General features: G+C 41.1%; 1 protein-coding gene across 1 annotated transcript in view; it reads right to left on the reverse strand.

Moving 5' to 3' along the window:
* Positions 1-654: 654 nt before the first annotated feature.
* Positions 655-15,899, reverse strand: part of zswim5 (zinc finger, SWIM-type containing 5) — an 81,503-nt gene continuing 66,258 nt past the window's right edge. Inside the window, exons 6-16 of the mRNA XM_037682129.1 lie at positions 14,952-15,128; positions 14,663-14,839; positions 13,751-13,897; positions 13,526-13,663; positions 7,699-7,850; positions 6,577-6,679; positions 6,359-6,494; positions 4,797-4,954; positions 4,554-4,717; positions 4,033-4,114; positions 655-1,971 (exon numbers count right to left, since the gene is read on the reverse strand). Of these exons, the coding sequence (XP_037538057.1) occupies positions 1,109-1,971; positions 4,033-4,114; positions 4,554-4,717; positions 4,797-4,954; positions 6,359-6,494; positions 6,577-6,679; positions 7,699-7,850; positions 13,526-13,663; positions 13,751-13,897; positions 14,663-14,839; positions 14,952-15,128 (2,297 nt within the window). The 3' untranslated portion in view covers positions 655-1,108. The remainder of the gene's footprint in view (positions 1,972-4,032; positions 4,115-4,553; positions 4,718-4,796; positions 4,955-6,358; positions 6,495-6,576; positions 6,680-7,698; positions 7,851-13,525; positions 13,664-13,750; positions 13,898-14,662; positions 14,840-14,951; positions 15,129-15,899) is intronic.

Genomic DNA, 15,899 nt, shown 5'->3' on the forward strand with positions numbered 1-15,899 from the left:
TGTAACGAAAAGGCTCTTATAGTGGGGGGAGGATTTAAATGACAGGCAGAATTAACAACCAGCAGTTTCTGAAAGGAAGGTCCATATAGTTTTCAAAGCTTCCTAACAAAGTACAAGAGCTTGAACATGAAGCTGCTAAGTGATAATAGAAACAACGCCGAAGCTTGAATTATGTTACGGGCTAAATCTTGATCTAATGAGTGAAACACGATGTTTTACGCGTTTTAAAGAATCGGTCATAAACAGCTGTGCAGCTGTGGAGTGGTTTCTCTGAACTTGGGAACTCCTCCACACCACAGATGATGTGAATTTGAATTTGTCTCTGTTATCGTTGAGTTTCTGGAAGGCCATAAAAATAAACTGTGTACAGGAGTATGACGATGTGCACACGAAGGCTCAGCTGGTAGCTCCAGCAGCCAGGACGTCACTCAAGCGTTCAACAACATGCATTCTGTGAAGCAGAATTTTTTCACGTAAATTGTTTGTAGGATACCGACCAATAAAGGTTTGTAAATGTCCAGCTATCGACTTCTTCAACAGAGACCAACAGATCTTGCCTCTAAGAAGCCCTGAATGAAACAAGAGGCTATTTCTGCCAGATCAGTTGAAGCTGACATGTGACAGCCGAGGGTTGACACCGCTTTGTCTTCCTCCATATTTTTCTTTAGAAGTTCTTCTCACTTTAAAAGCCACTTCTTCCTCTTAACCACAGCTGAAATTATTCAGTTCCAAGTACACATCCCATCCAGAAGGATCTTTTGGTAATATTTTCATACGCCACCCAAACACCAAACATTTCTTACGCTTTTGTCATCACATTCTTTTGATTTTTCCAACTAAATTTACAATAATTGGAGGGGTAGATACCTTTTGCTTCTTGTTGCTTCTTTAGGTCATATATTTTGCAGTTACAGTTTAAGTAGAGCAATTTACTGCAAACACTTCTTGGTTCACATTCAAGAAACAAAAACAGAATAAAACCTTAAGACTTAGTCAACGAATGGCCCAACAAAAGAAGTAAAAATTCAAAGAATCCAAAGAGCCTTAAATAGATCAAATAATTTGAACTACTTCCCAAAAAAAAAAAAGGTCTCTGTGAGGCAGAAGGTCAGCCGAAACGCTCCCTGACCAACATCATCAGTTTTTTCTTACCCTTATAGATCTGTTTCAGGTTGTCTATAAACTGGGCGAACTGAATGTGGCCGTCCTGTGCCAAAAGGAAAGTCTCCCGTGCTTTGCTCAGGAACTCTATGAACTCTCCATAGTGCCGCGGACTGATGTGCGTCAGCCGAGAGTGTGTGGTGTTGATGTACGCCGAGATCGTGGCATCCAAGAGCTGCCGCAACGGCGCTTTGTCCGTTGACATGAGCTTCCCAGAGTTCCTTCGCCCAGGAATGCCTGCAAGACCCGGTGCCGTCATGGTGCACCGCCGCAGGATGTCGGACAGCACCGTGGCGCAGTGAACGCTCTTCACCACCAAGGGAATAATGGCTGCAAGCTCGTTCTTCCCCAACGAGTGGCTGAGCGCGCAGGCCCAGAGCACGTCATTAATAGCAGGGTGTGTGTCCTGGTTGTAGGCCAGGTTAAGGTGTGTCATGGCGAGGGAAGCCAACTTGAACGACCGCAGGGGGTATCCTCTGTGCTCCATGTACCGCGCGATAGTGAACAGCTGTGAATAGGTCATACCCGTCGACGCTGCGTCTATCACAATCTGGTAGGCCGTCTCAAAGGCGATGTGGTCCTTCTCACAGAGTGTCAGGGCCGACAGGGCACAGTTCTGTGGGTCCTTCATGGCGCACTGCAGAGCCAAAGTCCTCGCGCAGCTGGCCAGCTCCTCCCGCTGGGGGTAGTCGAGGCTGAGGCGCAGGATGGTGTTATGAGACATGACGGTGGCTGCAACAATGCTGGTGGCCTCAGTCGGTGTGAAGAGAGTGTACCAGCTCTGCAAGATGCTCACTAATGCTCGCAGACCTGGTAAGACACACAGATGACATGTGTGTTAGAGGCGTTAAATTATTATAGTGTGAACGTTTATGAAGCAATCCCAATATCAGATCCATTTTTCTTCCGTATGTTTTTCGGCATCTTTCTAGTTCCACAATTTTTTTTGCTATTTCAACTAATCATAAATCAAAACGTTCAGCTCTTTCAGGACAATCCTGTTATGACTTTTGGTATTGGTGCAACTTCAGCTTTTTGAAATATTTAGCCTTTTCTGACATTTTATTTCCTCACAGAAAATGAATTGAGCTCATTTTCCATCCTTCATATCTTTAGAGCTGTTTACCACTTTTTACTGCTCCTTTCAAATTTTGTTTTGGTTCAGCTTCCTGGTGCAAATTTAAATGTTTTTTTCAGCTAATTTCAGCTGTTTTTTAATTGTTTTGTGCTCCTTTCAGATTATTTTTGCTAACTACAAAAAGGTTGTGCTTCTTCCAACTTCTTTCTGCTAATTTCAGCTTTTTAGGCTTCTTTCAGCTTATTTCTGCAAGTTTCAGCTTTTTCTGCTATTCCAGCTACTAATTAGTTGTTTTTATGCCAATTTGAGCTTTTTCAGCTAATTTCACGTTGTTTACAATACTTACAGCAATTTCCAGCCTATTTCAGCAAAAATGTGCTCTCCACTTCCTTCTGGTAATTTAAGGTTCTTTCTACCGTTTTAGCTACTTTTCAGCTATATATATTTTTTTTTTGCTAATTTCAGCTTTTTTCAGATGACCCACTTTTTTGTGCTCGTTTCTTACTTCTTTAATTCTCATTAGCTAAACATGTTCTTTCTGCTTTCTTCTACTATCGTAAGCTTGTTCTAACTTTTCACCTACCTCTTTAGCATTTTTTAGCTAATTTCAGCCGTTTTTAGATAAATTCAAGTTTTTGTGGTAATTTCTGCTACTTTCAGCTTAACTAACTTTTTTCTGGTAATTTCAGCTTGTTATGCTCTTTTCAGCTTTTTTCTGCAAGTTTCAGCTTTTTCTGCTCTTTCAGCTACTATTTAGTTCTTTTGATGCTAATATAAGCTTTTCAGCTAATTCCACTTTAAAAAAAAAACTAATTTCAGTTCTTGCTGCACCCACATGGTAGTTTAAGCTTCTCTCTGCCTTTTCAGCTACTTCACAGCTATTTGTTGCCAATTTCAGCTTCCTTTTTTTTTTAGCTTATTTCTTAATTTTTGTGCTAATTTCTGCTTATTTTAACCTAATTTAGCAAATGTGTTCTTTCTGCTTTCTTCTGTTGATTTAGGCTTGTTCTTCCATTTCAGCTACATTTCAGAATGTTTTTTAAGCAAATTTCAGCTGTTTTTCAGCAAGTTCATCTGAATAAGCATTCACTCTGCATTTTCACAGGAAATGAAATTTCTCTAATTTGTTTTAAAGATCACAAAGAAGAAGAGGAAGAAAACAAATATGATTTTCAAACATTCCTTTAGTCAGCCAACACAGTCCGTGTTTATGATTGTTCCTTTCTTAAAGTCCCTTTTGACAAAGCTGTGAGCTAGAACCTGACAGGTCACTGATCTGTGCCAATTTCATTCACTTATGAAAAGCCAGAACGTGGGGAGAGCACTTTACGCATTTCTATCAAACAATTTAGACTAAATACTCTCAGTGCTGTGCACAAGTTGTTAGACGAGTGCTGACAGGCTGCTCAGAATTCACAACCACTACTTTCAATTTATGTTTTCTTTGAAAGTAACTTTGTTTTTATAAAATATTTCCATCACACTTGAGGCAGTCTGTTTAAAGGCTATGCATTCATAACTGCAGCCTCTTTAATAACAGATGGAATTAATTCCTGTCTCCGTCATCATTAAAATATTAAATACCTTGTGGAAAAAAAATGTGTTTATGTCTCCGTATGATTAATCAACAAGATTCTAGCTGCTTTTGTTTTTTTCCCTTTAATTCAACTCAAAATGAAAGTGAGCCTTAAAGCTGAATTAGGATGCACTGCAGCAAACCAAAGAGACACAGAGACACAACTGGTATGAATCCTGTTTCAGCTGCTGGACTATGCAGGAGTGTGTGCACATACCAACTTCAGTGGCGCAGGTAACCAGCCAGCGAACCATCTCTCTCCTCCTCCAGTTCAGAGTGGACAGTGTCATCCTCATCACCTGCAGAACACACAAACATTCAAGACAAGTTATAACAACTTGTGACATTTGTCCTTTTTTTTGTATCCAACGTAGTGTTTTATGGAAAACGTGGCATAGCTGTGTTGACTAATAAATCAACAGTAAATGCAGAATCACGTTTGTTTTTATGAAATAAGTACACATGCTTTAAAATCACACCTTTGATTATTTTACTTGTAACATTGATGATGAGGATTCAGTAGATCATCTAGTTGCCCAAAGGCAGAGGCAGGTAACACAGCAGCCTGTTATTCTGTGGTGTCTGAGTTTACGCTGGAAGCCAAACTCTTTCATCATGTGGTTTCTTCTCGTCAACAACGGTCAAACTGGGGGGTGATGTTGTTCTGTGCTAATTTGTGGAACAACTTGTGGATGCCCACAGAAACTGCATGTTAAAGGAAACGCACACACACTGTACCTGCAGTCCTAACTCCAGAGCCACGTTGAGCAGGGTTATATCAGGAGGGCAGTCTGCAGGGGTGGCTATCTTGAAGGCATCCTGGGCCAGTTTGAAGATTAGGGAAGAAGAGTGGATGTTTTTCTGGATGGCCTCTAGCACCGTTCGCAATCTCAACATGTCCCCTTGTGGGCAACAAAACAAGATTAATAAACAGTTCCCTCCAACAACAATTGCTCTCTCTACGGGGACGTTCTGGTGTACCTTTAGCCGCAGTGAGCATGGTTGAGGCCAGCTCACATTGCTGGGATTCCAGGTGGCCGAGAGTGAACCAGCGCGGGTATCTGCTTGGAACAATAGAGATGCCGTGATGAGGGTGCCCGACGTCCCCAGAACCTGCTGACGACTCCAGCACTGGCAGCCTTGTGGGTGAAGGCAGACCGAGATCTGTTTAGGACTTTTTGGCACCGACTTAAAGTATTTATTGCACTTTAGCACAAACAGTCATCACATCGAGATATAGATAGCTGCTGAATTAGATAGTTAGGTAAAACTAGTACAGTTCTACAAGGACATTGCACAGTCATGAAGGCTAAGAAAATATGTACGTACATAAGTGATAATTATAAGAAATCTCTTTAAAGGTTTTATATCAGGGATTCTGGACCAGACTGCATTTATTGTAGCTAGATGTAAACACTTACTAGCAACACGTGAGATTTAAACCGTGTGCATCATTATTCAAGCATACGTTTGTTAAAAACAACAGTTTTAAGTACGAGTAGATGCCTCATGTAATAAAAACTCAGTACTGTTTTAATTACAGAGGGAGTTCAGATCTTCTAAAGGGTGACTCTGTAGAAAGGCTATGAACAATAGCAAACCTGTTGTAGATAGCTCTTTGAAAAACATCTGACCAGACTGACATACCAGCTAGTTCTGAAACAAGTCCATCCTAAAATATACAGAGCGGTTCATGGAAACGCTGTTTCATAGACATTTACATTAGTATCTGTTTCATATAGAAAAATGTTGCTGCAGAAATACTATGAAGTTCCAGCTGTTAATGTCCCGGACTGCACTGAAAGAGCTGCAGCTAGCTGCCGGTGTTGCTGCTAGCTGCACTTGCAAATAACCAGGGAATTATAAAAATTAATGTAATATAAAATTATTGGTGATGCGAAGGTTTATAAAGCAACATTTGCATGAACTGCTGTGAAGTTTTTAGTAGATGCAGTTTTTGTATGACAACCCAGTGACAAAATTTGACATTAAACATAATCCAAGCATCATTTTCAGCTCCCTGTTCAGCATCTGCATTTGGTAGCAGGCTAAACTGACAAAGACCATGCAGAATAATGTAGCTTAATTCCACAGCAAAGAAAGCTATGTAGTCTCTGTAAATATGTCTAGGGGGAAAAAGATCAGTATTGGTATCTGTCAGATAAGTTTTATGTTGGTGTATCGGAGATCGGCCAAAAATCCAAGATCTTTAGTTTTTAGGATTGGAGTGGTTTAAGACAGTCCAAATTGGGCCTGCTCATTCTGACTGATAGTTCATCAATTTGGTTCGAATTCAACATTTTCCCCGAACTGTGGTTGTTCAAAGAGATATTTATAACATCAAGGATATTTGCTGTTCAGAATATATCCACAGAACTCCACTTCTAAAAAGCTGAACTCTCATTTTAAAAGGCAAAGACGGTTTTATATCAACAAGTAAAAAGAATCCATGGTTATTTAGAACCAACTAGAAGGGGTAAACCCAGTCTCTTCTCATCTTGCCAAAGATAAAAACAAAAGGTTTTGGTGAATGGAGATCTGACCTCATTGCACGCAAAGCCACTTTATAAGCCAGGTCCGCATCATGTGGCAGCAGAGCAGAAAAAAGGTATTTGGCAAAGGTGTGCATGGGGACACTTTCTCTGTGAATGACTTCCCCGAGACCACTGAATGGACCGGCTGAAACCAAGGACAACAAGGACAAAGTGAATGTTATTATTTAATGTTACTACATGTAGAGGCAATTATGAAGAAGGCGTACCCTCCAGTAGCTGTATGGCCTGCTTCCGAAGCGTCTGAACCAGGAGGTCATCCAGCTCCAGTTCTTGCAGTTTTGAGACGATCTGTTCTTCATTGCGACACACCTGGATCAGATTGAAAACAAACAAAACTCAATGCGGCTGCACAGTCTTATTTATTCAAGATAATGATGGGAAAAACAGAACAATTCTCTGAGGAAGACAAAGAAATGCACATCTGATTGTGCCAACAATTCAATCCTACAACATACTCACTTCTAATACAGCTGAACTACATGTAGTAATGTATTGTATTAAAAATCACTGTATACTTTAGCCCTGTGATGGACTGGAGACCTGTCCAGGCCCCGCCTCTCTTACAGCCACTACTGGATATGGGCACCAGTGACCCCCGCGATTCAAAAAGGATAAAGCGAGTAAAGATAATAGGTGGATGAATGTATACTTTAGTATACTTTCTTTTAAAATACATGCACAAATATGTCCAACAGGTAAAGATCTTTGAAGTTTCAAAACCTTTAAGAAAGGATTTTGAGTTCAAAGATATATATAAAAAAACCAGCAGGAAGCTTTAATACTTCTCACACATGAATTTGTGTAAATCTTTTGTATTTGAAGGGATTTTATTGCTGTCAAGAATTTAAAACAAGGACCTTTAAAGCATGCGACTGATTTTAAATGCAATTCCTGCTTAAAAACATTAATATTGTTGCTAATTCCAGTGACATTAACAAAGGTCTGCAGCAGCCGCTCTAAGCCTCCCAAAAGCAGATTACCATTTGCACAAAGAAACGCTCCTCAGATTTATTTTAATTCACTGTGAACTTAAGTACTGTGACTTTCTGCTTGTTTTTCAAGAAACAAAAATGCCATGACCTTTTCTTTCTTTTTGCATGGCATTTACTTCAAACTGATGTTAAATTATAGTGATTTTCTCTATACTCAACCTTGCCTTCAACAGACAAATTCACAGGAAGCATTTTTTTAATGTGCAGAGAGGCATTATTATACCTCACTTAAGCATGTGTAATTTTAAACAAAAAGCCAAGCATCCTAACATGTTCTCTACAAAGAAAGTTTTTCAGTGAAGAACTTCACTCGTTCTGCCAAACAAAACTCCTTACCTTATCCTGGGCGTACAATCCCTCTGGCATTATTCTCTGCTGGCCCATACCCATCAGAGCCACTTCCAGGGCCAGAGTCAGGTAGGACTCACCCCCATCTGGACTGCCCCACACTGGCACATGATGGTAGACGGGGGGTCTGGGGTCACCGTCTACAAGGAAAAGGCAAAAAAATATTAATAAGAGAAAAAAAGACATTAGCTCTAACCTAGCGGCCTCCATTTTCTGTTTTTGTTTTCTCTGAGAGCAGATCAGAATCTCAACTGGATTTTTATTCTAAATTTTATAAACGTCAACTGCATCTAGTTTAATTAGTTGTCAGAGATTATGAGAGGAGGAAATGAGCAAGTCGGTCTGTTTATTTATTATTAACCTTTATTTAACCAGGCAAATCCCACTGAGATCACAGATCTCTTTTGCAAGGGGGCAGCCTAACATGCATGTTTTTGGTCTGTGGGAGGAAACAGGAGTACCTGGAGAAGACCCATACATGCACGAGAAGAACATGCCAACTCCACGCAGAAAGACCCCAGGTCCAACTGGGGATTGAACCCAGGACCTTCTTGCTGTAAGGCAACAATTATAACCACTGATCCATCGTACTGCCATGTGCTTAGATAGTAAAAATAAGTTAAATACACACACGTTTGACAGAAACAAGAGTCTAAATCAGAACACAACTTAAGTAGTTTACCTGCATATTTATGTGATAAACTGAGTACATTTCTCATAGTGAGAAAGGGGCTGAGACGGGGTAGAGGCAGGGCAGCCGACTTGGGACCAGAAAGTCGCTGGTTCAACTCCCAGCCATGACCACAAGTCGTGGTGTCCCTGAGCAAGACATCTAATCGCTAATTGCTCCCCGGGCCCCTACATAGCTGCCCACTGCTCCACCTGGGTGTATCCCAGGTGCAATGGGTTAAATGCAGAGAACTAATTTTACCATTGTAAGGGAACATACAATGATGACAACACATAACACTTATACTTACTTATACTTAATGGGAATAATATATTTTATTTAGGGGTAAAGATTAACATGAAATGTAAGATTTTATTAATAAAGAATTATGCTGAAGGGTGTAGATGAACAATAACAAAACATATCGAGATTAACACCCAAAAAAATGAAGTTTGATAAAACGTATTTCAGATTGTTTTCAAGAATGTAAAACAGACGTTGCCCACACTAAAGCTATCTAACAGAGAACAGATGCCACGAGAGCCCCAGCTGTTGATTGGTGCCCGTTTGTTCGCTCTCGCTCATCTGCCCCATCACTGGGCTTAAATCCCCTCTGAGAAAAAGATCCCCCTAAATCCTGTTTATTCCACAGATATGTGTGTGAAGATGTAGTGGTGTGTGTCTGAGCATGTGTCGAGACTGAGCGGGGAAATAAAACTGGTTCTACAGACTTAAACCCATTTCATTATTCATGTTTTTTGTGGGGGCTAAAAAACATAAAACATTGTGACTAGATGATGCATAGCCCAAGTCTGCCCACTGTGCAGCAGATGTTTCCAGCTGTCCCTCACAGGACATGGTCACCAGTGTAATTTAAACTTTCACAGATCTATCAGTGCTCATTCCTCAGATTCCAAAACCAGCCTGAGACCAACACTGGGTCACTTTGACCAGAGTACACACAAACACAGATGGCTGCACCAGTGGTCAGTATTGTTCACTCCAACAATACTTCCCTGTAGCCTGGAGACAATGACCAAATCCAGCCTCTATTCTGATCTGTTGTAATGGCCTCTGGTGCAAAGAAAGGAAAAACAACTCCCTGGGTAGGGTGAAAAATGCAAATGTGGATGGATTCTATACATGAACACACATACACACACACAAACAGAGGCGTGTTGTAAATGGACAGGCTGTTTCAATCCAATCCATTCATGCTCTACTAGTTTATAGCAGCTCAACAGCAGACAATTCTCGTGTACGAACATGGAGTCTGTTGTGCGACGAGTCACTCTTATGAGTCTGATCCCCTCTGCGCTGAATTACTCTGGTGAAGCATGGCAGGAATTATGTGTTTAGTAAGAAAAATATCTGGGACCAGACATGGGGCATGGTTTGTACTTTAGCTGAGGTAAATAAATAAAGTTCACAGCGAAGGTTTAACAGACCGGGGGATATCTCTGCAGTTGTGCAGACTAAGGCTACGTTCACACTGCAGGCAAATGTGACCCATATCAGATTTTTTCAAATCAGACCCAGGTCTTTTCCACACGTGGTACTGAAATGGATATGTAGCTGGTGTTTTTCAAAGCAACTACAGTCTGAACGCTCATGTCGCATTTCAGCCGACTTTTACGTCAGTGGGATGGGGTAAGCAGATCGATCCAAGTATAATGAAATGATAATAATGATATGCTGGTGAAGATTCAAGAGATAATAATGATACGAACCTTGAGCAGTTTAAATCTTGGAACTGTGCATTCCTTCAGCTACAGAACAGAAATCCAGTTGCTTTGTCTTTGTTCTTTTAATTTCCCATGTATGATTGATAATCCACAGTAGGACCATATCGATACTAACCTGATGGGATCGATACGAGTTGGTTTCTTCCTTCAGTTTGGCGCTCCCACTACAAAAATAACGCTGCGCTGCAGGAGCCGTCAAGAGGCAAGAACAAACGTAAGCTTGGTTTAATCATGTATGTCAGTAAATTCGATTGGTTCTGATTGCTCAGCAAATTCAGACTCACACATGCTAACATGTGTAGCATCTATATGTACCGTACTTCCTTAAACTCAGCGTGCTGCGTGTCCTGTCACGTTTTCTTCTGCGCACGTTGGTCACCTCAGAACTGTAAACAGTTCACGCTGCAGTCTGACGGAGGTCTCATTTTAATGATAAGACGCTGGTGAAGATTCTCAGTCATCCAGGACATGGTCAATTCAATTTGAATTCAATTGAATTTAATGATAAAGTGAACGACCACACAAAAATGTCACACCTGAGCAAAAAAATGGGAACGGAGCATTAAGACCTGCAGAGTGGACATAGCCTAAATTATGGACAAACAACTGAGGGGATAGTCTTGATTCTACCTAACCTGTAAGAATGTGTGGAAGTTTGGATTAATTTTTTGTAATGACTATTTGAAAGAGAGATTTTCAACCTTGACCATCAGTTCAAATCCTAGATGATAAAATGAAGCAAAAAAAGAAAAGCTAAAAAATAACCATAAAGGAGAAGCTAGAGCCAGCAAATGGTTACACAGCTCTGAGTCATGTCAACAAAGTCCATGCTCAATAATCCAGGTATACAATCCAATAATTTTCAGTCAGGTCATCTGGACAGGTTTTTATTTGTGCTGAAACGTTTCACCTTCCATCCAGAAGGCTTCATCAGTCAAGGGGAAACACACAACACAAAACTGATTCTTCCCCCAACAGTTTACTCCAAAGAACAAACCAGTGATGTTGGTGCTAAGATGGTCTCTGGGGCACGCCCTCTCCTCCAGTGCCCTCCCTCTCCCTCGTGGACAGTCATGTCAATCTGGGTCTGGGTCATGTCATTACCACCACTTCATACCCAGGACACCTAGAGACCCACATACAGCACATCACACGCCCGTTGACAAACGGTTAAACAGCAATCTGTAGCAATTGCCCGGACAAGCAAAAACCTTGTATAACATTCTAAAAAAGTTAAATCTGGTCCTCTGGACATTCGAAAAACAAAACAAAGCAAAACAACAACAAAACAAAATAAATGTAGAAACGTTTCGTCTTTCATTCGAAAGACTTCCTCAGTCTTGTATAACATTTGACTTTGATTTGAGGCCTTGACCTTAGAGGTGTGGTGATGCAAAGTGTGTGCAACGCTCCGTCTAACAATGATGCATAAGTGAAAGGAGCTTCATTAAATTATCTTGAGCGGATCAGAATTTATGAGCGCGACAGTTTCTTCGTACAGAGACCGTATCACAATATGTCCACTTTTCGACAGACTAGTATAATCTTGGTCTTGGTAATTAAATATTTTGATAAACAATAAAGATAAATACAAGAAAAAAGTTTGCTTTTTTGTTATCACATCTGTACCTATTATTGATGCCACATATGCAGACAGACATTATTTGTGCAATTCTTTACTAGACTAGGCTATATCCCTATATAGGCCGGTCATAATGATTTTAGGTTGCTCGTGCCCCAATCTGTCAAACAGCCTTGATTAATCAATTGGTCCAAAGGTGCTAATCTTTTTTTATAAACTCTGAAATGAATATAGTAGCATAGAATGCTTTAAATCATAAATATTGTGGCAGTGACCAAGGCAAGGGTCATACTGGGATACACAACACACACACACCCAGACACACACACCTCCCATTTGTGCTATAAAATGTTACAGTAAGGATGTGTTTCACCAGCTTCATTACTTTGCTCATTTAATATTAACACTTGGGTAACGGTAGAAATGCAAAGATATATTCATGAATGTATGAAAATATTTACAAAAATAAAAAAGTACTAAATCAAATACTAAAGAAGAGATGATTACTAAACAAAACCAAAACTGACTATAACTTTCACAGCTGAACATTTACTGACATTCTACTCAGATATAAAAAAGTTAAATCTGGTCCTCTGGACATTCAAAAAAACAAAACAAAGCAAAACAACAAAAAAATGTAGAAACGTTTCGTCTCTCATCCAAGAGACTTCCTCAGTCTGAGGTGCTGTATTCAGCTCAGTCTCTTAATTTTTTCTACCTGGATTATTGAGCATGCATCAGGATATTCTACTCAGATGTTCTACTCAAAATACTCATGTATGTCTACAAATCACTGAACAGTGTCCCCCCCCCCCCCCCCCCCCATCTCTCTGATCTGCTACAACCGTATGTCCCACCACGCTCCCTGAGGTCAGCGGACCAGTTGCTCCTTACAGTTCCAGGATCTCGTCTTAAGCGCAGAGGTGACAGGGCCTTCTATGTAGCAGGACCAAGACTCTGGAACGAGTTACCTCTGCTTGTCAAACAGGCCCCCTCCCTCTCGGTTTTCAAGTCCCGTTTAAAAACTCAGTACTATTCAGTGGCTTTCAACTCCAGATGATCTGTGTTTTGATCCTGTATGCTCCACACTGGTTTGTCGTCATTATCTGCATCGTTTTTTGTCTATATTCTGATTTACCTCATTTTGTATTTTGCTTTGTGTGTTACCTGTTGTTTTGTCTGTACAGCACTTTGGTTGGCCTTGTAGTTGTTTTAAGTGCTATATAAATAAAGTGGTATGGTATGTTGTTTCTCTGACCCCAGTATCCATGTTTTACGCTATTTTTTAAGTTTAAATACAGAAAGTACTTGTCAAGAGTTTGGCTTTATTTTTATTCAATATGAAACAATGTAGAATAAGTGAAGCGACACCTTTGAATATGCCTGTACGTTCCTGAAATATGATGGGAAATTATAGTGGGGCACATCTGATATATTATGGGATAAGTGCTCCAGTAAAAGAGTTCGGCAAATGTGAGTCCAAAGAATAAGACACAAGGGCCTGTGCACAAAGTGATGTGAACCTCTGGGGTACAAGATGGCTCTGTGACCACGTGACCACCTTTAACATGTTCTTAACATTTAATTTACAGATGATCTGCAAAGCTTGGCTTGCTTTAAGTAGTTGTTGTATTTTCAGCAAAGCTATGATGAGTTCAAATCAAATTTGTTTGTATGGCACATTTAAAACCAACCTCCATTGGTCAAAGTGCTGCACACAATACAAAAAGTAAGAAGACAAAACGAACACAGGAGACCATAAAACAAAAAAAAATAAAAACAGATAAAAATAAGTTGAATAAATATATGAATTCTTACCTCCAGTGTCCATGGTGCCGTCGTCATCCACGCGGCACGTTTCTGTGAGTGTGATGAACAGACAACCAATTGGGTCTAAGGGATGACCCACCCAGCCCTCCAGGTTGGTGGTGGAGGTGACGCCTCTCTGGAGAAGCTCTGACAGCAGAAAGAAAGAGGACGCGTTACTAAAATGACTCAGGTACTGCACTTCTTCCAGGACGTAAACACTCAAACAGTTTGCACCTTTCTTTTGGTGCTTGTAGATGTCCATCTGTCTCTGCTGTTGGAGGCGGAGCGTGTTGATGATCGCGACAGCCAACCGCAGGGCTTCTCTGGTGTAACCATGGGAACGCAGGGCATCCACCCGAGCACATGCTGTTGGGACATGGTCTGTGGGGTGAGCAGAAGAACAAAGTGAGAGCAGGACAGCAAATGTTCACAACAATCCTCTCCAATAATCAGTCTTTGTTGTTACAATCATTTCTCAGTTGTCCTCTCAAAGACTCAACTCACACAAGCTTAGAGTTAGACCTACAAACATGCTTACACACACACACACACACACACACACTGTGCAGTCTCAGCAGAAATCCTGTGTGTGTGTGCACGCGATAGCTGGCTTAAGTTGCAGAATCTGACAGATCTTAGCTGGAAGCTGCTTACTGCAGATACTGGCTTTAATATCAGCAGAATTACTGTGTGTGAGGCAGACAGAGACAGAAAGAGAGAGACACAGAGTGTGAGAGAGACACAGAGTGTGAGAGAGACACAGAGTGTGAGAGAGACACAGAGTGATAGAGAGACACAGAGAGTGACACAGAGACACAGGTAGAGAGACACAGAGAGAGACACAGAGACACAGAGAGTGACAGAGAGACACAGGTAGAGAGACACAGAGAGACAGAGACAAACAGGGATAAGGAGACAGAGCGTTGAGTTGGTTCATCTCAGTAGAAGTGAAGCTCATGTGTAAACTGTCACATTAACTCTTAGTCTCTGTAGGTTCAGTTTAAAGGAGCAGTCTGTGTGTACATCATTCTCAGGGTTTGTTTTAAGCTGAAATAAATATAAGGCCTATAAATAAATAAATAAACTTGTTCACTTCAGACAGACAGTTATAGAACAAAATGTGAATATGATTTTGTGAATGTGTACCGAGCCACAGCGGCAGCCCCTGAGGGTTGAACAGCAGGCTCTCCCCCTCTCGTTGATATGATGGAGACATGTAGAAGTCGCTGCTGATGATCCTCTGCAGGTGGCTGTCCTGCCAGTGGAGGTCGCAGGCCTCGATGGCTCGACTGAACACCGTCCTCCTCGGCCTGGACAGGGAGTCTGACACAGCGCACACGCAGCACACTTAACACCCTTCACAGCACGTGTTTGTCCACAGAGTGTTTTTATTACAGCCTAAGCGTTTCTGTAAGGTGTGTGTTTTTGTGTGAACCTTGTGCGAGGTTACTCTGCGGCAGAGCGTTAGTGATGTTTGGAAGTTCGCTGCCATAGTTGCCATCCTCCAGCGGGCACACATCCATGTCGCCCCATTTCTTCAGCTGCTTCAGCCAGCTGCTCTTCTCCTCGCTCTTACCGTGGGGATTAAGCACTACGCACACCCATAAAGCACCTGGACAACAAGAAGCAGTCCGGATGTGAAAGAAGCAAGAACTGTGGAGGGACTGAAGAGGTGATCGACTCTAGTCTGACTGCACATAAAAATCAAAATTTGACTTTGCTTGTTCAATCAGTCAACCATTAAAATGACCTTCAAATGTCCGTTTTATTGAAAGAGAAACTCACACAGCTCTCCTGCTCCATTAACAAATTTAATATCTGATGCAATCTTTCTATTTATTACTGTCATGACAAACTCCTACAAACAAAAACGACACATTAGCTCTTTGTAGAAACAAAACCCTCGAAAGATAAGGAGCTGTTGTCTAAAAAAGAATATTAAAATCCTTGAATGATGCATTTAGCAAATTTATGGCAGGAACAAAAGCTATTTAATGGTTAAAAAAAATTGGTAGATTTGTTTCATACAGACAGAAATTTGTAAAAGTTAAAATGTGCAGTTATATCGTTAACCTTGAATACACAAGTCAAGAACATTTGAATCAGAATAATTATTAGTTACAATTTAGCTAAAGCCTTAAATTATTTTACTCAGTGTTTCCCCTAGATAACATGCCATGGCGGGGCGCTCCTCTCGTCTGTGATTTTTGTCGAGGGGGGGCACATCTGAGCTGCTGCCGTTTGTACTGGCAGTTTTAGAGCATGGGGGGGGGGGGGGGGGGGGGTGGGGCTGGGGGGGGGTTGCGTATGGGGGCGGGGTTTTTTTTTTTTGGTTGGCGTCCTTGTTTTGCCACCGCTAGGCATGTCTGTTCGCGCGTGGTGG

The sequence above is a fragment of the Nematolebias whitei genome, chromosome 9 (genome assembly GCF_014905685.2).
Source record: "Nematolebias whitei isolate Nwh7 chromosome 9, NemWhi1, whole genome shotgun sequence".
Lineage (NCBI taxonomy): Eukaryota > Metazoa > Chordata > Actinopteri > Cyprinodontiformes > Rivulidae > Nematolebias > Nematolebias whitei.